We start from the raw sequence: 26,776 nt of genomic DNA, 5'->3' as shown, positions 1-26,776 counted from the left end.
ATTATCATTGTCTTTTATTAGCGCTTCGACCTCTAAATGTACGAAATTTATTTTTAGATTTACCTCCGGAAGGTGTTAATATTTTTCTGAATGTTAGATAGTCATTCACCAAGTTGGTATGCTTGATGAAGAAAACCCAATACTGATTTGGCTTGAGTAACTAGATCCCACGCATTCACATGTTAAATTAAAAGTACAGATTGATAAAATCAAGTTAGTATGCTTGCCTTTGCTTAGTATGTGTTTAAGCGAAGGAACATTTTATAATGTTTTAAACAAGTATGTAACAGATCATTAAAAAATTTAAAATTTTAAGCATAATTAAATAAATTTTAATTTAATAGGGACTAAACTACGTGCTGAAATTTTTTATAGAAACCAAAATCTATCAAAAAAATTTACGAGGACTAAAAACTAAATTTGATATATTTATAGGGACTAAAAACTTTATTAATTATTCGTTTTATTATGTATCAAATTATTCCGGCCCGTGAGACCCGTGCGTTGCACGGGTCGGCGTTCTAGTTATTTATTAATTTTGTTACGTCTGCGGCAACTTAACCTAATTTTTTCCCGCTCATTTTCTTTATTAGGTTTGCAATTATTTAACCTAACAAATTCCATCTAAAAAAATGCATCGCACCAATTTCATTCTATCGTCTTGCCTTTTTTTTTTTGAAGAAAATATTTTCTACCATATCAATGATCACGTATGATTCTTCTATTTTATACTTTTTTTTTGTCAAGAATTTTACACTTTTTTTTTGGATTTTTTTTTTAATTTCATGCCTTTTTTTTTTACATCCTTATTTATCCTTATTTATTAATTTTGCTACGTCTGCAGCAACTTAACCTAATTTTTTCCCGCTCATTTGCTTTATTAGGTTTGCAATTATTTAACCTAACAAATTCCATCTAAAAAAATGTATCGCACCAATTTCATTCTATCCTCTTGCCGTTTTTTTTTTTGAAGAAAATATTTTCTACCATATCAATGATCATGTATGATCCTTCTATTTTATACTTTTTTTTGTCAAGAATTTTAACCTTTTTTTTTGGATTTTTTTTTAATTTCATGCCTTTTTTTTTTACATCCTTATTTATTAATTTTGTCATGTCTGCAGCAACTTAACCTAATATTTTCCCGCTCATTTGCTTTATTAGGTTTGAAATTACTTAACCTAATAGACCCCATCTAAAAAAATGCATCGCACCAATTTCATTCTATCCTCTTGCTTTTTTATTTTGAAGAAAATATTTTCTACCATATCAATGATCTTACGTGTTAAAGATTATTTGTTGGTCTCTATTATAGTCGAGAAAACCTGTGCGACGCACGGGTCAAAAGTCAAGTTCAATCTTAATAGTTTTCAATAGTATGGTTTCTCCACTAAATTTTATTTGAAGAGTGTCCACACGTCTTAAATCAACCGTAAAAAAATCGAAATTGTCAGGTCAAATGCATCGGGTTTGAATCTCAACACCTACACTTCTTTTTTTTTAAGAACTCAACACCTACACTTATGTGTATGGGTTTATAATGTCTTTGTGATTTCATCTATCTATCACAAAAATAACAATTTTTTTTCAAGTATTATAGTGGTTAGACTCACGTTGTATAGAGAAGTAGAAAATTCATAATTTAAACTCTGATATTTACACATTAATGTTCATAAAGTTATCAACGAACAACGGTTAAAGGAAAAAATATATTCCTTGCTAACTGTCAATATATTTTTGGTTATTGTTAACTACCAATTTTATTCCTCATAAAATTTTAGTTGGTATAAATTTACGGGTTAATTATGTTTCTAGTCCCTATAAAATAGCGACCTTGTAAGTTTAGTCCCTACTTAATTTTAATAGCATTTTTAGTCCCTATAAAAAAAAATTTACTTATAATTTTAGTCCCTGCTAAAACAAAGATTGATTAATTATCCTTAAACTCTTAAATTTTTGAACGATTTTTTTGAGACAAGATTAGAACACTATGAAAGGTTCGTTTACTAAAATTTAGAATTTTCTGACATGAAATGAATTAAATATGAATTTTTTAAAACGACAAAAGTTAAAGATAAAAAGTAATAAAATCTGGATGTAGAAATCAAATTTTGCGATAATTTTTTGCGGACAAACTTTTAGTAATGTTCTAAACATGTCTGCAAAAAATTGTTCAAAAATTTAAGAGTTTAAGCATAAATTAAACAAATTTGAATTGAGTAGGGACTAATACTCAGTGCAGAAAAACAAAATTAGGGACTAAAAATGCTATTAAAATTAAGCAGGGACTAAACTTACAAGGTCGCTATTTTATAGGGACTAGAAACATAATTAACCCTAAATTTACTTCATATAATTTCATGTTCTCTATTTTTAGTAGATATTGGTGTTTTGCAAAGTTGAAATGTGTCACTTTTATTATAGTGCTTACACATGTGTGTTAAAAGTTTAAAGTAATAAATGTGTGTTGTTAATTATATTCTTTTCTATAATAAAAATTGTAGAGTTATGAGTTTTGTGACGGGGAACCTTATAGAAGTCGCATAATTGAGCTAGTCACACATGTGCACTTTGTTTAGTTGTGTTGACACTCTGGTTATTGTTAACTTTAAGGTGTATTTTGTTTAGAGCTGCTATTGCATATATTGTGCTAGCTCGCAATGATATCATTTTCAATGAAAAAGTCACTAATGTTCTTACGACGGTTGATCAAATATGGCAAATGTCATAGTCTTGGTTCATTTGCAGAGAGGGTAAGAATAAGAATTTAATATATTCGGATTGGTGGTCATGTCCACTTGTTTCTCTTCAAACTATTTAAAGTTTGCCTCTTGTCGAAGACTTATTTCCGACTGCTTTGGATTTTTTTTGCGTTTGGAGCTATTATGACCGGTTGTTAGTCAATATACTACATGACATTTTCATGTTTTTGTTGCATTATAATTGTCAATATGTAGTGGTAACCTAGTTTTTCTGTTCTTATTGGCAAAGGTAGGTTCGGTTTCTTAGTTAGCAGGTTTTGAGTTTTGTGATGGGAAAACCTTGTAGAGGTTGCATAATTGAGTTAGTCACACATGTGCACTTTGTTTAGGTGTGTTGACACTGTCTATTGTTATCTTCAAGTTGTATTCTGTTTAAAGTTGTTATTGCATATTTTGTGCTAGCTTGCTCTTCATTAATAAAATTTGGCTTATAAAATAAAATGTACTAAAAAAAAGCAATTAAGCAAAAGTAATATAAAAAAGGAGTATAAGAAATATAAATATTGTGTATATATACTGAATAAAGATCAATTTCATACCAAACTACTAAACCAATAACTGTAACTTCATCCCCTTCTTTCCTCACACGATCTATTCCGTTTGTGATGCTCATATTTGCAACCTATCCTTTTTAAACCATTCCACACCTCCCTAATTCAGCAGCAGAGACCAGACCGTACACACAAACACAAATCAAAAAAGAAAAAATCAGGGTCGTCTTAACAAATTTCTTGGCCCTGTTTTAGTTTTGAAGGGCTAACAAAAAATTTAAATTTTGGGCCCCAAAAAACCAAATAAGGCGCTATAAAGTAAAATAATTAATAAACACATTTTAGTGGAAGTTGAACCCACAACCGCACACAAAATTTAAATTTTGGGCCCCAAAAAACTAAACAAGGCACCACAAAGAAAAAATATTAATAAAAAACACTATAATGAAAAAATATTAATAAAAAACACTATAATGAGAGTTGAACCCACAACCACACACTCTATTTTAAAAGGGCCACCACAAAAGCTATGTGTTTTGTTTGAAATACTTTCGCATTAACTATATATAAATATTAAATATTGTTTTACATATAAAAAAAATATGTTTTTGGCCCCAAAAAAATTGAGACCCGGTGATACAACCCATCCTTGACGGGCTATGGGTCGGCCCCGGAAAAAATAGTACTTCATAATGGAAACACCACACCACCATGATAAAAGTTTTAGAATTAAGTCATGGATCACTAGATACAAGCTATAGCATATCAGTGGTAGGATGAAGAAACTGTGTACCTTTAAATTAGGTTGATGAAGGATAACCGTCAGAAGGATCGTCAGAAGGATGAGAGGGATGACTACCCTCATTCCGTCTAGCTCTAGGTTTTCTCACCAATCTTTAGAATAATTAACCGTCTAATGGGATGACGTTTAAATAGCTAAACGGCTGAGGGCAGGGACCTCTCATTGGGCTTATCTAAATGGTCCAACCCATCACGGTCCATTTAGTAACAAAAGCCCAATCACTCAAATTCATCATATAATTAGTGTTTAACACAATAGACCATAATTTATATTATGACATCAACTTATAATAATTGATTATTGTCAATCCATAATTGATTAATTAAATAACTAGTATGGACACCCGTGCCAAGCACGGGCTAGAATATCGTCATACTTAATGGAGATAATATTAAGATGAAGAAAATGTCAGTTAAAGTCTAACATTTGATAAAAGAGTTCAGGTTGAACAACAAATAAGTAAAAAAAAAAATCATACTTAAGCCTTTCGGATGAAGATGTATCATTCTCACTTATCTGATTTCTATTTTTTAAAACGTGTGGATCCACATCAGTGTTGGCTCGCTCAAAATGCACAACAGTTGCATTATATCCTATTTCAACATTTTGGTGGAGTAGGAATGGTATCATTCTCACTTATTTTGGGGGAGTGGTATCATTCTCACTTATTTCGGTGATCGATCACGGGCACATAGAGTCTGACACTTAATGGAGAGATGTTAATGTGTCAAATTCGAGTTAAAGTTTCACATTTTATGTAAGAGTAGATGTTGAGAGAGATGTTAATGTGTCATGTGTGAGTGAAACTTCTACTTTTGATATTGAACAACATATATGTGAGATGGCTAATATACCTAATGTCTTTAGGTTTCGGATGGAGATGTGGTTTTCATCTTACATATGAGGTTTCTCATATTCAAATGTGACAATCCAATCCATTGTAGGATTTATCTGAAATCCAAACACTATAATGATATTTTTTTGTTTTGGGATGTCATATGTCATTCACCTTAATCCAATGTCTTTGTCTAACTTTAATTATTTTAAATTCTTTCATTTTGGTCTTCGGTGGGTCACAGTATAAACAATTGTAGAAGCATTATGTTGAGTCGACAAAATACATACTTATTAGACAATTTGAGTGAACATGCGGTGTCAATATCACCTATGTGGTTGCTCTTAGTCTAACACAGTGATCCAACCTAATTTAGGCTCCATCTATCATTCTAACATTAAGATGAATTACTTTGTTGGTGTTTGAATGTCATTTATTAATTATTTTATCTAAAAAATTAGTATTTAGATGTCATTCGCTTTCATGCTATTTTTATTCAACCTTTATCATTTCAAACTCATTCACGCCTGGTCTTTGAATGATTTGAAAATAGAAGAATCTTTATAACGATTGTGATTTGACAAAATACATGTTTACTAAACTCATTTTAAAATGCTAATTTTTTACCCAAAAACCTTCAACTCCTTCAAGAAACCACTTCCAGCCCACGTTTTTGAACATGTTGTGTCTCTGTTTGACATTAATTGACTATGTCACATAATTACATGCACGGATGGTCGCACACTTGATTAAGATATGTTAATATGTCAAGTGTGATTGTACATTCTACATTGGATGAAAGAGTAAATTTTCAACAACATATAAGTGAGATGCTCCATGTACCTAATGCCTTATGGTTTTGTGTTAAAATGCGGTATCAATCTCACTTGTATGGTTGATATTGGCCTAATATAAATATTCATATCAGTGTAGGTAGGCTTACCAGGAATCTCAATATTATCCCAACATTATGATAAACATTTTTGTTAGTTTTTGGATGTCATTTGCTTGATTTTTTTTATCTCAAATTTTATTTATTGGAAGTCATTCGCTTTCAGGTTATATTTTTTATTCCACTTCTATTATTTTAAAATCCTTCACTTTTGGTCTTTGGTGAGATTACAAAGAAAAACTGGATACTGTTCTGCTGAGTTGACAAAATACACGCTTGTTAGAGGTTTTAAAATAATGTAATTTTTTTATTTTAATTTTTTGTTAAAAAATTTGTCCAAAAATATACAACTCCTTCAACAAACACGTCCAACAACTACTTTATTCTCTATATTCACTGACAACGCATAAACCCCTTTTTTCTTATTATTTCTTTCATTTCAAATTCCTTTTATGTCTTCTCAATTTTTCTAGTTTATTTTTTCTCTTCTTTTCTCCATTTTCAGGAAAGAAACAAAAATCTTCCTTCATTAAATCACCACCAACCCACTTTTTTTTTACTATGTTACACCTTCTCTAGTCTTATTTAGCTGTGCTACCAGATCATATGCAGAGAGTCTCAAACTTAAGGGATAATTATTATTTTTTAAATAAGCTAAATTAGCCCAGCCAATTTAGCATTGGGTCCCAAGTCAATACCATCAGACTTACCCAAGTTGGTTAAATGATAGATATTAATATGTCATATCTAAGTTAAAGTTGCACATTAGATTGAAGAGCATAAGGTGATGAACATATAAGTAAGATGACCCCATATACTTAATACCTTGAGAATTTGGATGTGGTGTCAATCTTACTTTTGTGGTTGCTTTTAGCATAATGTGATTATCCTATCCTGTTTAGGCCCATACATAAGTCCCAACATTATAATGATCTTTTTTTTTTGTCATTTTCTTGATTCTTTTATTTTAAAATTTAGTTTTTTTTTATATCATTTGCTTTAATTCTATTTTTTTAATCCAACCTTCATTATTTCCATTTCCTTCACTTATGGTCTTTGATGAGATCTGACAATAGCAAAACATAGATGTGTTATGTGAAGTTAACAAAATACATGCTTATTATACATTCTAAGTAAAGATGTGTTATCAACCTTAATTGTGTGGTTGCTCTTATACTAATTTAATGATTAAATCCAGTATAGACTCCTCCTTGGAGTATCAACATTATGATTAACTATTTTGAAAGTATTTGGATATCATTTTTTTAAAAAAAAATATCTTAAAATTTAGTTTTTTGATTTTATTCGCTTTCACAATATTTTTTAGGCTTAATTGCAGTTTAACCCCCTAACTTTTATAAAATTGCAATTTTGGCCCCCTAATAAAAAAAAACTACAAAACAGCCCCCTAAGTTCTGCATCTGTAGCAGTTTTTACCCCCCAAGACAAAAAAAATTAAAAAAAAATAACACGGGGCACCTCACTTAGGGTGCCACGTCAGCGTAGACCGAGTCAAAGTTGGCATTGGGGGCTAAAACTGCCACAGATGCAAAACTTAGAGAGCCGTTTTGTAGTTTTTTTCTTTTTAGGGGGCCAAAATCGTAACTTTGTGAAAGTTAGGGAGTTAAAACTGCAATTAAGCCGATTTTTTATTCAACCTTTGTCATTTCAAATTCCTACATATTTGGTCTTTGGTTGAAATGCATATGTGTTATCCTAACTTGACAAAATACATTCTTATAATGATAGTAATGTTTGAAAATATATATATTCGTTACTATAATTATATACATGTCAGTTTTACAATATTTAATTAATTGTGAGATTAATTTTTTTTATATAATTATAATGATATTTTGTTATCATGTACGCATCAAACACATGATAAGATTTTTGTTATCATGTCTATATCATATCATGTCTCTATCGAATTTCATATTCTATCATATCTCTATCCTATACCGACCATCAAAGAGGGTTTAGTCTAGCAGTGTAAAGACATACTTTAAATTTAAAGGTTACAGGTTTTGAGCCCTTCTAGTATCTTTGGAGGTATGCAAATGTAAATACTAAATAACTTAGTGAGTGCTCTTTTATCTCTAAGATTTTTTCTACCTTATACAAAATTAACATTCATTCATCATAAAAAAAAATTTACCAACAAAAAATTCACTATGACTTTTATTTTTTTTTAATAATGGCATTAAATGTCATACCCAAGAATCATTATGGTCCATTGATCATTATGAAGTTTTTTGTGTTAAAAGATATTTATGATCATTATTATTATACTATTAAAAGACGTTCTTATGTCAAGCACGTGAGAATTTTCTTCTTTTTAATTATTATTTTATTTGTTTATTTTTTATTAGTGAATGAAATGTTTTTTTTTGGAAATTATGAGATTAAATGATATACACTATCAATGTTTGTTTTACACTAACATCCAGTCACACAATCAATTATCAGACACAATAAAAATATATTTAATATAATTTTCGTTATAGACTTAAAATTATTAGCCTTTAAGTTTTTTATTTTCCAAAATATTTATTATATTAATTAGTTTGATTTTATTGGGGTATATTTTAGGCTTTCATGAAATATATATGTTGTTTTTATTGTCATTGGATTTTTTTTAAAAAACCTGTTTTAAAATACTTAAAATTTTCCTTAAAAAAATACTTAAAATTTACTGAAAATGAATTTAATAATGTTAAAAGTAATGCGGTAATTTATGGAATTGTGATTCAATTTGATTGTCTCTAACTTGTGCAAAAAAAAATTTGATTGTCTCTAAGAATAAAAAAACTCATCATTTGATCGGATTAATTATCCATTCTATGATCAATTTGGCTTCACCAAAATAAAGGGAGGTGGTTAATAATGTTAAAATAATCTTATGGGCATGGTTTGATTTGATGAAGGATAAAAAAACGGTTATATAATTTTTTATTTAAAAAATGGATGAATTGGTATAATAAGGGTTGGAGTACTTATTGTAGTCTCTAATTATATATCATTTTTCTTATTAAAATTCAAACATTTAAATATCTAATTGTCATTCATTTTTATTTTGATAAAACATCTTCTTTAATTTTGATTTAATGCACATGATGATTATAAAAATCGATTAATTTTTTTAGATGATTTCCTTAATAAAATAATCCATGATAAAAATACCAAAAATAGAATCTCATACAAATAAAAATATATAATAATCATTTCTTAAAAAGATAATACACCAAAAATGGAAATTCTAGTAAATAAAAGTATGTAATAATCATTTATAATTATAATAGAAATTCCCACAACGATTCTTTAGAAAAAAGAAATTTTCACGACGATCAGCTTGTCATTAATTTCCACTTATAATTGGAGGTTCACCATAAATTTTATTTATTTTTTGTTCAATTTTAAATTAGTAACCACATAACATAAAAAAGTGAAAATTACCTTTAATTCCCAAATTTTCTATAAAGATGAAGTCCATACTTTGATTGATTCTATTCTAAAATTTTTGGTTGGGATACTTTGTTGCAAGTTTTGCTAAAAAGAACAACAATGAAATTATGTCATGTTTCGACATCTTATTGGATAAAGTCAACCCAAAATTGCAACTTTAAAAAATCATGAAAGAAACATGAGTAGAAGAGCAAAGATTGATATATCAAACATAATAGAAAGTCAATCCCATGATTTTTATAGGATTAATTCCCTATGAAGTTAAAAAACCGTTAATTTAGCGTCGGTATTTCCAAAAGTTTAATGCATTTCTTTTTGACCAAGGGTGTGTACGCTTGTGCGAAGTTTTACGTTAAGCTAACAATTTTTTTCTAGAGATATCATCTCTCAGTTGTGTGCTTGACGATACTTAATTTGAAAAACATCCACAAATATATTTTTTTAAACCTTTGTTGCACTAAATATCCATAACTTTATTTTGACACAGATGCAGAAAGTCATTGAAGAAACATGGAACAATGTTACAAATAATGAGAGAACTAACATAACACAAATCATTGGGTTATTCAACATCATAAAATATAATCCCTTCATTTACTATTATAAGAGGAAGACGAAAACCAAAGGATCATATCATATAAGAAAAGAAAAAGAAAAAAAAATAGTGGCTTGTCATTCTGGGGTTTGCCGTGCGGTTTCAATCAATTTGAGGTAAAAAAAATCGAATAATCAAATCAAAGTATGATCTAATGCAAAAGGTTTTCACAAAGGACATTCAAACATATGCAACGATATTAGATTTTGTGATTTTCAGTTTTTGTACCAATTTATGATTTTCTTTTGAATCGGTTTATATTCGAACACTCATAACTCGTCATTAGTGTGATTAGTTAGACACTTGCAACAATATCAATATTACTGCTAGCATTTTTACAATCTCAATGCAAATAAAACTACTTAAAATTCATTTAACATCAGACACTTTAATCAAATTTGTAATATATACAACTCTTAAAATATAAAGCTTGATTAAAATATTCTACTCTCTCCAAATTCTTTCTTTTGTTGAGAGGAACTCTACAAATCCATGTAGTCAAACTTCAAGTATTGCATCCTTGCGCTTCATCTTTAATTGTATCCACATAACTGGAAAAATAGAACAAATCAATAAAATCCCGTTAAAACCAAAGAACAATTGGTCGAAGAGCTAAAGAAGAAAAGTTGAACAAAAAATTAGGTAAAAAAACTATAAAAATATAGAGAGATAGAAAGAGGATTAAAATATAAAATAATAGATTTAAATAAATTGCAAACCCAAAGTAGTCAAGAACCAAAAACAAATATGTAATATTTAGAGAATAAGGATGAAACACTATTTTTTTAATAAAAAATGGATACAAACTATAAATGAACAAACATGATTTTGAAATAATTTTAAATTCTATAACTGAATGTTAAAATGATGTGAGGAATGGTGATGGTTGAAGTAATATTTATAAGGAAAAATTCAAAGCATGGTGAGATCCGAGAAGTAATGTTGAAATTATAAACAAATATCTATTAAATAGTGGTTAAAAGTATGTTTGAACTTTTTGTACACAAATACTAATGGAAGAACGATTAGCACACATCTATGAACATTAGACAAATACAGGCATCAAACCAGCACTAACATGTCGACATCGTCAATAATCTAAGAAAATAAAATATTTGAATCCACTTACCTTGTTACATTTGAGACTATGATTTTCATCTAATTGATTTTTACTATATCATATCTTCGTGATTGAAAATATGATCGTGATTTAAAATATGCTACCTAACAACCGGAAGAGGAAAAAAAATGGTGTTAAAGCTTGGAAGAAACGTATGGAAAAGAAGAAGGATAAAAAAAATATGTTCATTTTTTCAGGTTTGACTATGAAACAAATTAAAAAAATGTAATGAAAGTTAATAGCATTTACACGCCATTAAATCATCCATTTTTTAGTCAACATTTACATTTTAATCACATAAAAATAAGAAGGAATATTCTTTGATGAGAGAGATGAAAAATGCTAGATGAATAACATTAAATGCTAGATGAAAAATATGATGCCAAGTGTACTATGACTCATAGATGTATCCTTTTGTATTATATAGAGATTAATCCAACACACCACTCACTCCATGAACATTGTATGTCGCTGCTCTAGAAAGTTGATACCTAGGTGTTGGTGTGAAGGAAATCCTCAACATGCTGAAACAACTTTGTGAAGGTAAGCTCAACACAGAAGGAAGAAAAAAAGATGACAATGAAAAGAAAAATGGATCCAACTGAATAAAATGAAGACACGTGGAAATGGGAAGGATTAAGGAGAATATTAATATTTTAAACAACTAGTTCCCTTATGGTTTTATTTTTTGTTTAATATCTATCTCTTAGTACAATGGTTTTGTAACTACCTCTACTTCCATTTTAATCTCTCGATGTTGTTTGAAGATATGACATTGATGATGCCGTTTAAAATATAATAATCCACAGAAGTTTGAAAATTCATATCGACCTCCATTTATTTCTTACTACCTTTTCAAAACACATTTTTCATTTCTTTTCACATAGGTAAGTTCAAATCAAATAAAATGAAAATAGTAAAGAATTGTAAGTTGTAACTACCTTCCAAAAAAAAAAATAGTTACAAGCACAAAGATTGGGGAAGTCAAGCAACGGGATAAAGAATGTGAGAAGAAGAAGGAGGTGGGGTGGTTGAGACTAAATATAAATTGAAACAATGCAAATAAAGGGGGGTCATCAGTAACACATAGAGTGAGAAAAGTAACAACTTGACTTTGGGTTTTGTAATTTCTTGAAGTCCATTTAGTTCAAAAGAACAAAAAACCCGGTCCACTAAACAAAACGGTCACATTCCACCTAAACACAAAATTACAAAAACAACCCTGCAAGCCACAAAATATCTCTTCGTCAGATTCGCGTGGCACGTTGGTCATAACACAAGGACAAATCCGTAAACTCACCCCTTCCCAAAAGGCTAAACCCGTCATCACACAAAACCAACACAACGCATCAAACACATTCACCTTACTCCATTTATCAAAACACACACACAAAACAAACACACTGATCCATTTCAACCAATCAAATAACTTCACACGGATCGATGACGTGGCGAAATATAATGAAAATCCCGCGTAAACCCTAAACTTCAATTTTTCATTCATTCCTTTTTTCTTTGCGTTTTCTCTCCTATACCCTTCACTCCCTACCCTTCTTATCCCCTCTCTCGTTCGCTCCAAAATCTCACAACAACGCAACACGTTCTCTCTCACTAACTCGCTTTCTCTCACTCGCTCCGATTCAGCAACTCGCTCCTTTCGTTTTTCGCCATGCCGAAAGTTAAAGCTGATTCCAAACCCGCTGATAACCGGTAAATCGCTTCTCACCGTTCGATTTTTTCTTCTCCAATTTTTTTAGATCTGATTAGTTCGATCTAGTTTTTGTTGATTTTTTGCTATTTTTGTTGATTTTTCCATTTTTTTTTTGTTGATTTTAGCTTGAAGCGCAAAGGTGCTGGAGCTGGAAGGAAACAGACGAAGAAAGCAGCGAAGGATCCTAACAAGCCAAAGAGACCTCCAAGTGCTTTCTTCGTTTTCATGTATAATTTTAACTTTTTAATTTTTTATTTCCGATTTGAATCTTTTTTGGTTGTGAATTTTTGTTTCTGATTTGTTCGTTTTTTTAACGATTATTTAATTTTAATTGATGATTTAGGTCCGATTTTAGAGAACAGTATAAGAAAGATCATCCTAACAACAAATCCGTTGCCGCTGTAAGAAATCTCGTTTACTTTTCGATTTATGAATTTTTATTTATTTTATTTTTTGGATTATAATTTGTGGATTTTATTGTCGGAAAATTATTATTATTTTAATTAATTAATTTTTCGAAAATTAATTAGGTCGGAAAAGCTTGCGGTGAAGCATGGAAATCGATGTCTGAAGAAGTGAGTTATTTTATGCTTTGATTTTTTTTTTTGTTAACTTTCATCGGTATTATGTGATTTAATTAATTATATATAGATTTTTTTTTTTAATTTAGTTTGTACTGTGATTTTGATTTTCAGGACAAGGCTCCTTATGCTGCTAGGGCATTGAAGAAGAAAGAAGAGTATGAAGTTGCTACACAAGCCTACAACAAGAAACTGGTGAATATTCATTCATATTAGTAATTTTGGTGTTTGATTTGTTTATAATAATTATAATAATCAATGATAATTAATTGATTTAACTTTTTGTTGATTTATTAGGAGGGAAAAGACGAGGAAGATGGTTCTGACAAGTCAAAATCCGAAGTCAATGATGAGGATGAAGATGAGGTATAGATAGATTCATCTAATAATTTGATTTTTGTCTTATATGTATGATGATAATTGAATAATTGAATGGTTTTAACTTAGTTTATTTTTTAACCTTGTAGGAGGATGAGGATGATGATGAAGATGATGACTGAAATTGTTGTAAGCTTGTAACACCACCACCACATGATGAAGTTTAGGGAAAAATTGTTGGAAAAAAATATGTTTTGTTTAGGTTATGGCTTATAATTAATATGTTGCAATGTTATTTTTTAAGATAGTTTCTGAAGTGTTAGATAGTGAAGAATCCTCTAAAGTACGGTTCAGTATCATTATCCTCCTGTGTACTTAAAGTCAATGTTATGATACGTTTCAATTCTGTTCTGTTCGGTACTCTCTTCCAACTTCCAATTTTTGTTTCGTTTATTGTCTTTCATAACGGTGCTGTATGTACTTTGTAACGACCAGATCCACTTATGGGTTTCAAGCAATTAAGTTAACAAACGTTAAATGTTTATTAAATTAAGTAATGTGATTCAGTTGCAGGATAAACAAAAGTTAAATAATTGAATAACAAGCCTGGCATTAAGCCATGTTGATGCAAACAAGAGAGTGAAGTGAATAAGCCATTAAAGTCGATCCTTACATTCTAAACAATAGTGACATATAAGTTATGGGAACAATAACAAAAGGGAAATCAACTGAGAAATTGAAGTTGAGGAAGCATAAAGAACAAGGGATCTTGGCTACTAGCTAGATTGGGAAAAAGGTGAGGGAGTAGGGTAAATTTGGACATAAGTAATTGAGATCAAAGAGATGAATGTGATTGATTGTGTTTGAGTTCAGTTGCATGTGGAGTGGTTCCTCCATTTAAAGACACACAACCCTCGCTCTCCATGTGTGTAGGACATGTTTGTAAGTAGAGCGGTGCTATAACTCTTCACGACTATAAATCAGCCAATCACAATCCACTAATTTGCACAATAAATGGAAGTGTGGCTTAAAATAAGGAGGTCAACAATCAATCATGCAATGAAATGGTGCCACCCTGTGTCCGAAATAATTGGCTAGGCTTATAGCATTTTCCTTGTATATAGTCGTGAAGAGTGGAACATAGGAGATAATGTTCATTTTTAAAATCTAATTAACCTTAATGATTCTATCCTACTCCATTCCTCCTACACAACTAATTCAAACATATCCAAAGGAATTTAGAAATCACCATAGTATGATTGATCAATTTGAATTTAGTCCAAAGAAGAGCTTCTAACTTGACAAATATCACTGAGTTCTTCTGATCTCTGGTAGGGTAAATATTCTGATTTTAAATTTTTTACTCGATAATTAATTTGAGATTGGTTATTTATGATATTCCTTCTTATACATGCAGAATCTTCGGCTCCCGCCATATACTGGTCATTGGGTAAATTAGAACACTATCGTTCAATCAATCGATGGTGAATGGTGAGCTTGATGTTCATTTAAATATGTTTAGGACATGACATAACTAACACAAGTTATGTGTGCAAATGTTCTGCGAGAAATCCCGTTCTTGAAGCCCCCTATCTAGGAGAGTGCTTATTGCGTGAGGAACACAATTTTTAAAACTTCTCATATCTTTCCACGAGGTTTCATCTTCTGTGCAAGTAAGAGTGACATCTCTTTATGGTATGACAAACGGTTACATCTTAGTTTCCCTTGCCAACAAGTTCTTTTTGTCCACATTAGCAACGCTCATCTGAAGCTTGGAGAAGTTTATAATATTGGCTCATGGAATTTTGATAACCTTTATACTACGCTGCCCTAACGTTCACATATTCATGATCTTATCTTGGACAACGGCGACGATGACATGATAATTTGGGGAGGTTCATATGTGAGTATAGGTGTTTCATCATACATTGAAAGAGGGAGATGAAGCGGCATATTGTCGTTCTACCTTTCTTCTTGTATTCTTGCTGATGCCTTAGGGAGCATGAGGCATAATTCTTGTTTTTCTTTTTCCATTTGATTAAAAAGCTTGCTCTCTATTATTATTTACATTTGTTATGCAGAATTATAGCAATCTGATTCATGATAGACATGTAAAATGATATCGAAGAAATCGATCACACTCAACAAATGCCTGAAACGGCATACAATACTCAATGTCAATCCAAAACCAAAACTACAGGAAACATTTCATCAGTGTTTAACATAAAGAAAAAGCTTCACCAACAAAAATATGTATATAAAGAAAGAAAAAAAGAAACAGAACCACCTTACATACATAATATAAACAAAAAAAATTCACATCTTAGTAAAAAAAATGAATTGAATTGTTAATCAACTTCTTTTGTCTTGTTGCTGTTCAGCAGTTCGCAGTACTTGGTTTGCCATTGATGAAAATGATTTCGCTGTATCTTGCATTTCTGTAGTTCTTAAGTTGATACCCTGTCGAATCAAAAAATGTTTATAGATGTATCAAACAAATTTGATATGACACATTTTGCAGCACTGTAGTTTAGGCTATGATAAAATATCGAGTGTTTTATATAAAAAAGAAGATACCTGCAATTTTTTCAAGTTCTCTTGTAGCTTGCTTTCTGCCATTTTAGCAACGCTTGTTTCCTGCAGTGTCACCAGATACATAATTGAAACATGGTTACAACACATTTCATAAAATCATTAAAATTTTAAATCAATGCAACATTATTCAAATATTACTCTTGTCAAGAAATTTCTCATTCGATGCTTGTGAAATGTTGTATAATGTAACTATTAAGTCAAGTATAATTGAGGTTGCATACTCTTGCTATATACTTACATTGGAGGAAGAAGAAAATCCATATCTCTTCTTGATTTGATCGACTGTAGCAGGTTGCTCTTCTTGTTGTTGCTCTTCTTTAGCTGATGTTTTCTGGATGTTGCCCTTCATCTCTTTCAATCTTCCTGCAGATTGGATGCTTAACTAATTTACTACCATTTAGTGGAAACAATTTGATTATCTTTAGTATAATTAGATGACAGTTAGTAGAACAACAATTTTAAAATGTAAAGTTTCATGCTCCTATTTTCTCATTAAGTTGCAGTTCACAAATTGGAAGAATAAGGCAAGGCCTGAAAATCGATAAAATTTTAATCGGAACTTAACTTAAAGTTATTATTAGTTGTAAAATTATTGAGGAAGCAATAATAGTTTTTTATATTTTATAATCAGTTGTAAAAAAGTAAGGTCATTGTTACTAACCTTTTAGAGCCTGAAATTTTCCAGTCAATTTCTTCTTATTAAGAGCTCCAATTCCCAATATACCGTGATCTTTGCGTTTTTCTACATGATCATCCAGGTCAATGTCATCTGTAAAGAAGGAAGAAACACATCTCAAATTGATTAGTTCAAACTTCATTATCCATTTGATAGAAAGAGTTTAATTTTGACGCTGTCCGTGTAAAACCAGTTTTACACTGTCAGTAAATCACAACAAATTATATTAGACTTTATAATTAAAGTCAAACATTGTTCCTATGATCTCACGATTATGATTGATTAACAGTGTAAAAAATCTTTACATTAACAATGTATATAGATTAAATCCTCAGAGAAAATGCAATATGTACTACGTATAGATGCTTACTAAGATATGAAAAACCAGAAGAACTGCCTTAGGAAGCAGGCATGTTCCATAACATTTTTGCTCTTTACTAGCACATTTATAAAGTATTCACCTACCTATGTTTAACTCGACCTCGTCTTCATCAGCAGTCAGGTTATCATTATTATCAGCCACAGAAGGAAAATTTTCTTCTGAAAAGATCACCGATAGTTTCTGGATACTTTCTCTAGAATCTTCTGTTTCTATGAGGGGGGCATGCTTTTCTTTATTGCCAGAGAAAGAGCTGAATAGACCCTGGGAAACCAAAAAACAAGATTGAACACATTTTTGTCACAGATGATAGATATCATAAAGTTTAAAAAGTTAATAAAACTAAGGTATACCTTTTTCTTTTCCTTATGAATGACTGGGACAGTGACAAGCTCTTCTTGTGACAGCATCATTTCTTTTCTGTAGATGCAGCTAACAGAATCCAAAATCCTAAAATCAAGTAAAATGTAACATGTTAATCAAAATGACTTTTATGAATTAACAATTTCGTTCTTGAAATTGTAACATGCCAATCATAATGATCCCTTTGTTGAATTCAATCATTATATAGCATGATGTGACACTTTAAATGCAGATGTGATACTTGACGTGGACTCCACATCAATGCCACATTGCTAGGGACAAAAGTGCCACCTCTCCTAATACCATTCAATAGCCAGATATTTTATATTGTTAGATACCTGAAAATACTCCTTTGGACCAACAATGAGACAGCCAACATTTCTTGGTCTCCATTCACCTGAAAATGGAAGTTGGGCTAATTCAAAATCAAACATTTAAAGAAATTTGTTGTAATAGAAAAAATCTATTTTCATACCAAAACAAGATCTCCTTTGGATGAACAACATATTTGCCAATCTGAAAATGACTTTGCTTTTGGAGGTGAATAATTGAAGCCTCTAATTGAAGTCTCCACAATCAGGGATAACTCTGGCAAAGACCTATCATTTGAAATAAATTTCTACGCATTAAATCGCAATGACGGACACACCCGCATGGAATTACTTGACATGCAATTAACTAACTAGAAACAACCAAAGTTCTGTTTTTTATCATCCACATTTCTTTTAAACATTTATCCAATAAGCACTTATTATATGAGAACTTATCGATAAGTTGTTTCTACAATTAAAGAGAGAGTGGGAATAAAGTCCAGAAATGTTTTGCACAAGCGGTTTCTATAAGCTACATTTGAAAGTTTATGAAAATAACCTAACATGTCCAACAGTGATATATTTTTTTCTTCATTGATAAGTCTTCTCATATGTTAAAATCATATTCACTCATGTCACTACCATCAAGTTACGTTTTCATTATTTCCAGAAAAAGTTACCACCTTAATTCTACTCTTCCGTCGGTGAAGAGGAGTACAAGGCCAACACCGGAGGGACCGTAAAATGTTGATGCCCAACAACAGGAAGAGGAATGAAACTTCTTCTTTTGAAGTACCTTTTTAACTCCCTAAAACATAAGAAAAAGTGCCGTCGCAACCATAAGCTAAATGTTTCATGACTCCTGATTATGACCGAAGTAAATCACAGATTACCTGAACAGCATGCACTAATGAATAGACATATAAAGCTTTCTCTGAACAAAGCAGAATGTGCAACTGCTTTGTTGTTGCATTCTCAATATGATTCGCGTCACTCAAGTCTAGTCCATCTTTTGCAATTGATCCCGTTAATTGTCCACTTTGTCCATCTGCGTACCAAAATAGAATTACTTTTACTCTTTTCAATAATCGACTTTACATCTATCAAGATAATATTGAACTATTGATCCACAGAATAATCATGTCTATCATTATTGATAAAATTTAAAATATTATCATAGTGTTAAACTTTGCAGAACCCTTACCAAACACCTGCATAAATAGAGCTTTAGAGGGCTTCTTAGGATGAACAGTTCCTGTGCCCATCATGTTACTAGTTTCATTATCAAGTGCCAGAACAGACGAATCTTTTGTTCCAACCGCTAAAATGTTTTTATCGAAACCATTCAAACTGCATGTTAGGAACTGCAGCGAGACGATACCAGCAGAAATTTCACTTGAAATGTGTTTCTGATATAACAAAGTTAGGTCATCCATGTTAAAAACTGAAACCTGTAACAAATTGGATTAACATAAATTAGTACGCAATCGAAACCTGTAAAAAGAACACGAAATAATGAGCTAAATCATTTTTTTTGTAATATTTTGAATGAAAACCACTAGAAAATTATCTTACATGCCCTTGATCGGAACCAACAGCAAGATGCTTTGAGCTATCGTCTATGTTCATGGAAATTATGGCACCATTAATCTTTACAATCTTCACACTTTGGATAATATGATCAGTTCCTTTCTTTGAACCACCTGGAAAAAAAGGTATGAAAATGAAGTTAGAATTAATTCAAATATGAATTATGCTAGCTTTTTGATAACTAAGCAAAAGTCGTATGCTATGTGAGACATACTAAAGATGTTGGTGGCATATGGTTCAGGTTTGAATCTAAAGACGCGAACCTGCAAATCATGTTTATGTTATACATATACATCCTATAAATAAAGACAAGGTAATTATCAGATTTTATTAAATACAAAATCGAAGAAACCTCACCGTTCCACTCTGGTCACCGGAAACGAGAAGAGGAGAGTTGATATCAAAGTACAGTGTTGTCAAGGGTATACCACTTAATGAGAAGTCATTTTCACTCTGCATTAAGGCGGATGAAATAAATAAGAAAAATAATCACCTTTAAAAATTCATTTACCAATCAACTTGAGAGCACGGGACAATATTATTACCTGTTGTTTTAATTGCAAAATTGGGGTGAAAAGGGGGCATGAAGCATCCCAGAAGTTTACAGCTCCATTGCTATGTCCAGTTATATACAAGTTTTGAACTTTTGAAAATCCAGAAAATTTAGAAGAACTTAGGCTCATCCCATCCTTTTGATTTGTTTCAACAGGAACAAAAAGTGGATGATTTTTCACCAACTGCCTGTAGTACTATGTGTCCAGAGAAATAAGAAATACGCCGAATCAATACATTTAAATAGAAAAGAGATTGCAAACAGAATGAACAAAGTAGAGTTAAACTATAGTTTCATAACCCTATTACCTCATCTTCAGAATAAAACAAATTGGTATTGTTGGTGATGAATTTTGCAGCTGTGATGCTTGAATCTGCCAGTGGTAACTTCGCAGTCACGTCCTTTGGAAGTGAAGGTGTTGACTTAGATTGGCATTGTAGGAGATACCTTTCAATAAAAGTATCATCATACAGATGTACATGGCCTGACTTCCCAAGCAAAAGGAAAGAATCCTGTTTTTGCTTGCCTTGCTCGGTCGAGGTTGATATGATCTCCATGTCAACACAGCTTTCAGACAAAAGAAGTCCCAACTTAATTGTGCGAGATTCCGTTTGCTCATTCAACAACACTACCTGATTTACATAATCAAATAAGTGAGTATGATCTAGTTGCAGTGATGATCTCATGTATACCTTGAAGGCGCGGAAAAGACACGACAAATTATTTTTTACATCTCATTTAGCTTAATGAGAAAGTTATTAAAGTGAAAAATATTGCATACTAATTAAAGTAGTTAATTTTTACCTAGCTCAAGTTCATTAAACCGAGTAAGATCACATAAAAACCTTAAGAAAATCACAATTTTATTTAAGTGATAGTAGGTGAACTTGAATTCTGGCTTAATTTCTTTCTGAAAAAGACTATCATAGGTCATTAATATCATTATACATGAATATATTGATCAGTGTTTTCAATTGTGGATCTTGGAAAATATTAGTACTAATCAGTGTTGCTATAGCGTTTCTATAGCTGTTATTTCACAATATTTTGTACTAATCAGCGCATCATAGGACAATAGATAGAGATCTGTTCAAATCTCACTATGCAATAGCGCTATAGCCGCTATTTAACAACACTGATATTGATACATAAATGCTCGGATGAAATTATCCTGAAAGACGATATTTTGTTAAATGAATTGAGCTAAACAATCAAATACCTGTAACAAGTTTGAACTTGCATAATCAGAAGTTCCCATGACATATAATCGACTAGCCTTTCCTCCGGCATAAAGCCATTTTATTGATCCAATGGGAATTTTCTCTGACTTGTATCCCAAGTTAAGTTTGAGCAAAGGAGTGCTCTGACTACTATAATAATCCGATGCAGAAGAGCCATTCCCTATATTTAGAGAAGGGACGCTCCAAATGAAGATCTCTCCGTTGCTGTATCCAACAACTACTTTACTTCCAAAAGGACAGGCCCAACATGCAGAAGTCACTTTCTTTGTTTCATTATGCAGTGATTGTGACATATTTCCACCGGTTCTGAAAACAGTCCTGCTTTCCTGAATATCCCATAATATTATTTGGCCGTTTTGAAAGATTACGAGAACCCTGCAAAGGAACGGAAGAGAACACACGTTTGTATTAAAAAATAAACGATCAAGGAAAAATGATACCCAAAATAATTTCATCCAACAAGATAGGTGTGTTTGCGGAGATCACCTCTTACTTTCAGCTGCTGGTTGAGGGAGTATATGCATGACAGTAGTGTCATCAGACGCTTCAGAATTCCCTAAACAACGATTATTATGAAACTCAAAATGATAAGAAGGTACTGATCATCATTACATATATTTTGTTTTCATATCCAAAAAGTGAGTCTAAAAATTGACAAATCACACGCGAAAAGAAAAGGAAAAAAGAAGGTTAAAAGATGTATCTCACCATAGGAAGCAGAAAAGGGTATGGTGTATTTCATCCGAACTATATGCCATGGATTTTTCTCAAGCTCCAAAACTGATATATTACCACTAGAATGTCCAATATACCTATCAACACAGATACATGTTCATAGCTTTACGAGGTGTTTCAAAAACTGATTTCATGTTAACTTGTTTTAGACATTTTATACTTACATATACAGGCTATGTTGAATGACCGCAAAACAAGTGATTTCTTCTTTAGGAACATATACATCAGACAATATTTTCTTCTCTATGTCCCAAACCTAAATGTGCAATTTCTTTAGGAAAACAATTGAAAAAAAAGGAATAAAATAACATTGTGAATCTTAGTAATGGAATAAAATATTGTAAATGTGAGTAAGTCCATATGTAAACTTGCCTCAATATGATTATTGGAAGTGACATTTAAAAGGATGCCTTGGTTCTGGATGAACTGCATGCATAAAATAACATAGTGTTGTGAGTGTTTAGGCACACATTGTCCACAACAAGGGGAAAATCTATGAAACATTGACACATGCACGGGACACGACATTAACATTGACATGTCAGTAATAGTAATATTTTAAGAAAATGAAGTAATTGAATGTAACCACATGTGCCGTGTTGGTGTCGGACATTGACACGTTTTGGACACCAGACACATCTTCAATGTGAAGTGTCGGTACTATTGGTCATGAAAAGGAAAGTGACATAACCTGTAAAAACTTGCTTGGTAGAGGCTCACTAGAATCAAGTAGGGCTTGAGCATTATCTTTACCATATAGTTTAATCCGGCCATCCCTTTTAATAAAAGACAACAAAATCAGTTTCAAGCATATGAAAACACATCCAATTTAATGATCCTAACATCATGATAATACAAATTTGATAAGATAGTCACAACTAGTAAGAGTGGTAATTTACATGAAGATACTATAATGATAATTTATGTAACTAATTGTATAGTTTAAGATATAGTATAGTTTAATCAAAGACTCAAGACATGTTTAAAGGGAACATACTTTGTAGAAAGAGCCAGTATCTTCTGAATGGTGTCATAGGCAAACTTGGTACCACCTGATGGTATCCCTTGATGAAATACAACTCGTGGATCTACATCACTAGCCTTTAATCCTTCTATTGAATTTCCACCAGGCTGCATCAAAATTCACTTATTCATTTTTTATTTTGTTGCATGTTATTCTATCATAAGAGATAATAACAGGTTAAAAATTTGAATTATTTAATTGTTCGTGGAGGTCACGCGTTCAAATCTTAAAAATAGTCATAATGCTCGTTGAAATAAGACTGCGTACATCTAATCCCACCTAGTGAGAGCCTCGTGCACTAAGTCTCCAATGGTCGCATCTTTGACAAAAGTGCCAACAAAATCTTTTTGGCCTAATTCTAATTTTATGAAATATTTTTATTTTATTAAATGTGTTTACATGATTTTTTTATTTTTTTAAATTGACCGGCTTGTTTTCACTCTCTTTTCTTTTCTTACAGTAGTGGCAAAGTGGTTCAAACTTATGACATCATACATACAAGATTGCAATCCAATTTCTTTACCACTTGTCCAATTCTAGTGGCTCAAGTTTGTTTTCATTCTTCACCATCAATTAACAAACAGAATATATTCATTTTCAATATAAGTTGAAAAATAAAATAAAAACATTTGTTTTTGACCACAAGACAACAACAGTTGCAGCTCCACCGAACCTTGTGATGTGTCTTGGGTACTGGATTCTAGTGTTAGTGCCGTAGTGGGCTAACTAACATTAGTAACATCTAAACCATACACCAAAGACAATCAACTCTTATCGAGATAGACAATACGCGATAAAATTTATCATAAACCATATTTCGATCAAACTCGTTAATTTTTAAATATTTTTAATAATTTTTCTTATAGTTTTTTTAGTTTTCTTCGGTCTCTAATTTACTAATTATCCTCCATTTCATCCCAAATCACACACTTTTATTTTTCTAGTTCTAAAATGGGCCCACAAACCATGACCAAACAATAACAAATTCAGAGTCTCTGACCTTGGCTGGGTCCACACTTCATAGAATAAGGAACACGCAAAGACTTGGTCATTAAAATGTCACCGACCACATCACAACGTTTATGTTCTTTCAAACTAGATAACATAATGTCATGTTTCTTTTTCCCTTTTTCTCAGGTCAGCACTAACAATTAGTTAGTTTATTCGGTTGATTTGTTTCTTCTCAATGCCTTATCCGTTTTTTTCTTCCAAAGAAGCAAAAATCTTCATCAGAAAAATCTTCGGTGGTAACAGGCACAACAATCACAATGTACATAACTAAATATGGATTTAGATTGAGTAAAGTTTGCTAAGAAGTAGTCAACACATCCCAACCGTCTCATTTTGATCGGATGATTTAGATTTTAAGTTTAAATTTTATTTTATTTTCCAATCCAAATTTTGAGTTTAAAATTTGCGTCATCTAATCTTGATTGAACCGTCTAGATGTGATGGATTCAGCGAAATCACAACCTTATTACTACACTCAACCCGAGTCCAACTAAACTTACCTGGCTACTGGGATACACCAAGTGATGTGGCATGTATAAATTTACTAAAATTACTTTGAATGATTATAATTAACAATTACCACACGAATGCTGACAAAAATATTTCGAAAGTATGATAAATACTTCTAAATGCATATAATTATAAATCAACCGACCAAAAACATTTCATTTTCGTTTTCTAAATGATTCCGCACTATAGAAACATATACCCTGATTTTCCTTAACTCAGAAATGCAACATCATTCGAATTATATTAAAAAATTCAGACAAAAAACGACATTGCACATTGAAAAAGAATCATCAGTAAGAAATTATCCATGAAATACTAACACACGATCACGAACATCAACACCCATAATAATTTGAGCAAATAACATAATTAAATGCAATCGTGTTTGTTGGACACTCACACAAGTCAAACACATCTTTGATTACAAATGTCGGAGCTAAAAGGAAATTATGTAATATCAATATCCTTAATTAAAAAAAAGAAAGAAAGATATCCATTTTTAAAAGCATTGTTAATGTTTGAGTAACAGAAGTTGAATGACAAGTATACGTTAAAGTAAAACATGAAATTTGATACCAAGATCCGGAGTATAATAATAAACAACAACCATAAAGTAACCACATGACTTTTAACGTTTTTTAATGTTATGTTATTTTTTTGCAGAAACCAAAACCGAAAATCTTAAGTTGAAGAAAGGAAAGGAAATCCAGATTCATCAGAAAATTTGAAAATGATTGATCGTTTAAGCATGAGTTGAAGCAAATCAAGCAATCAATAAGCAGAAAATGAAGAAAAAGATGATGAAATGAAATGAAAAGAATTAAGGAAGAAATTGAGTTTACCTTCTTAATGGAAGCTTTCTCAACGAGTTTCTTGACAAACATTTTTTGAGAGGATCAGAGATATTGAAAAGGTTGTTTGTTTGTTTAGTACAAGGAGCAGTTCGTTCAATTCAGTTTCTTTTGTTTTGTGATGGTTACTTTGGGGTGTGAGAAGAGACAATTGTATCTAACTCGTTTATTTATTTATATTATACTTTCTGATACATACAAAGGGTACATTTAAAATCAAAATCAACTAAGGTTACTCATTGATAGTAATTGGATATATTCTGTCAAAAAAAAAAAAAAAAGTAATTGGATATATGTAGTGATCATTGGTTTCATAAATAAATTTAATATTTATTAATTGCCAACTTATCTTCAAGTATCACACATCTCCTCGTATCAATTACAAAATACACTACTACATCATGGTAAAGATTATTGGCCTAAAATGCATACATGGTAAGATTCTAAATTGAATACTACTAATAATAACTAAACTACACCGACATGACATTACTTTGCATAAATTTAAACTCACTTTTCTTAAAAGAAGTCTTAAGCTCAAGCCTCGTGAATAGAAAATATATAGTTGAAACGGGATACACTATTAAAGATGATCGACCAAATTTTCAACTACTAATCATAAAAAAAGTTGATTGATACCTCACTTTGATAACATTTTTAAAAAAATGAAATTGTAAAACAAAACATCTTTGTGTATACCATTTTGTCAAAAAATTAATAAATCTTTGTGTTTACCATTTTTTTTTAATATGGGATCCCAAAGCCCTTCTAACAAATAAGCACCAAAATTATATTCAAATGTAACACACATGCATACCATCGTAGTCTAGTGCAACTAATTGATACGGAGGGTGTACGAGTATTGTAAGTTTTGGAATGCCAATTTGATTCCTAATGATAAAAAAATGTCATCAAATGTTGTATTATTGAAACAATTTATTTATAATTATGCTTTATGTCGAAGTTAAACCTTTTCAATGACATGATAAGCTTATAATTAGATTAAGATACGATACTTAGGTTGATCCGAGTGAACCACATTCAAATCTTTTGACTAATGTATCAACTTTGAGTTTTATGATGATAAATTATAGTTGGAGATAAGATTCATTAAAGGTGATCGACTATATTATTCGGATAAGTTTAAGATTAGTTATGGATTATGGATAAAGTTAGCATATACTTTATACCAATAATAATATTTGGATTATGATTACATGAAAAACTTTTACTTTCTTCATTTCTTAAGTCTTAATTTTTTTTGAAGGATTCTTAAGTCTTAATTAACACTTGGAGCAAACTTTTTTAAAAATAATTAGTTGTAGTTGATAAGATTTGTCCAAAAGACAAATATTTGACCGCGTT

The 26,776-nt window shown here is 31.1% G+C and overlaps 2 protein-coding genes across 2 annotated transcripts; one reads left to right on the top strand and one right to left on the bottom strand.

Moving 5' to 3' along the window:
- Positions 1-12,547: 12,547 nt before the first annotated feature.
- Positions 12,548-13,983, top strand: LOC146900551 (HMG1/2-like protein). The gene is made up of 7 exons (XM_085732179.1): positions 12,548-12,672; positions 12,799-12,900; positions 13,017-13,074; positions 13,204-13,248; positions 13,369-13,449; positions 13,552-13,620; positions 13,722-13,983. Exons 1-7 carry the CDS (start codon positions 12,632-12,634, stop codon positions 13,752-13,754), a joined length of 429 nt encoding a protein of 142 aa, XP_085588305.1. The 5' UTR covers positions 12,548-12,631; the 3' UTR covers positions 13,755-13,983.
- A 1,706-nt stretch (positions 13,984-15,689) lies between these two features.
- LOC146900550 (uncharacterized) lies at positions 15,690-25,550 on the bottom strand. The gene is made up of 24 exons (XM_085732178.1): positions 25,403-25,550; positions 23,013-23,146; positions 22,707-22,791; positions 22,388-22,441; positions 22,180-22,271; positions 21,989-22,092; positions 21,767-21,836; positions 21,259-21,655; positions 20,348-20,671; positions 20,032-20,235; positions 19,844-19,939; positions 19,701-19,749; positions 19,472-19,599; positions 19,101-19,347; positions 18,790-18,944; positions 18,580-18,704; positions 18,061-18,184; positions 17,924-17,982; positions 17,576-17,672; positions 17,309-17,486; positions 16,829-16,936; positions 16,406-16,530; positions 16,150-16,209; positions 15,690-16,032 (listed from the first exon to the last, which is right to left on the bottom strand). The coding sequence occupies exons 1-24, from the start codon at positions 25,442-25,444 to the stop codon at positions 15,925-15,927; spliced, it is 3,165 nt and encodes a 1,054-aa protein (XP_085588304.1). The 5' UTR covers positions 25,445-25,550; the 3' UTR covers positions 15,690-15,924.
- Between the last annotated feature and the right edge of the window lie 1,226 nt (positions 25,551-26,776).

The sequence above is a fragment of the Medicago sativa genome, chromosome 8 (genome assembly GCF_051527215.1).
Source record: "Medicago sativa cultivar Bolivia chromosome 8, Bolivia_mono, whole genome shotgun sequence".
Lineage (NCBI taxonomy): Eukaryota > Viridiplantae > Streptophyta > Magnoliopsida > Fabales > Fabaceae > Medicago > Medicago sativa.
This window is presented reverse-complemented; position numbering and strand designations above follow the sequence as displayed.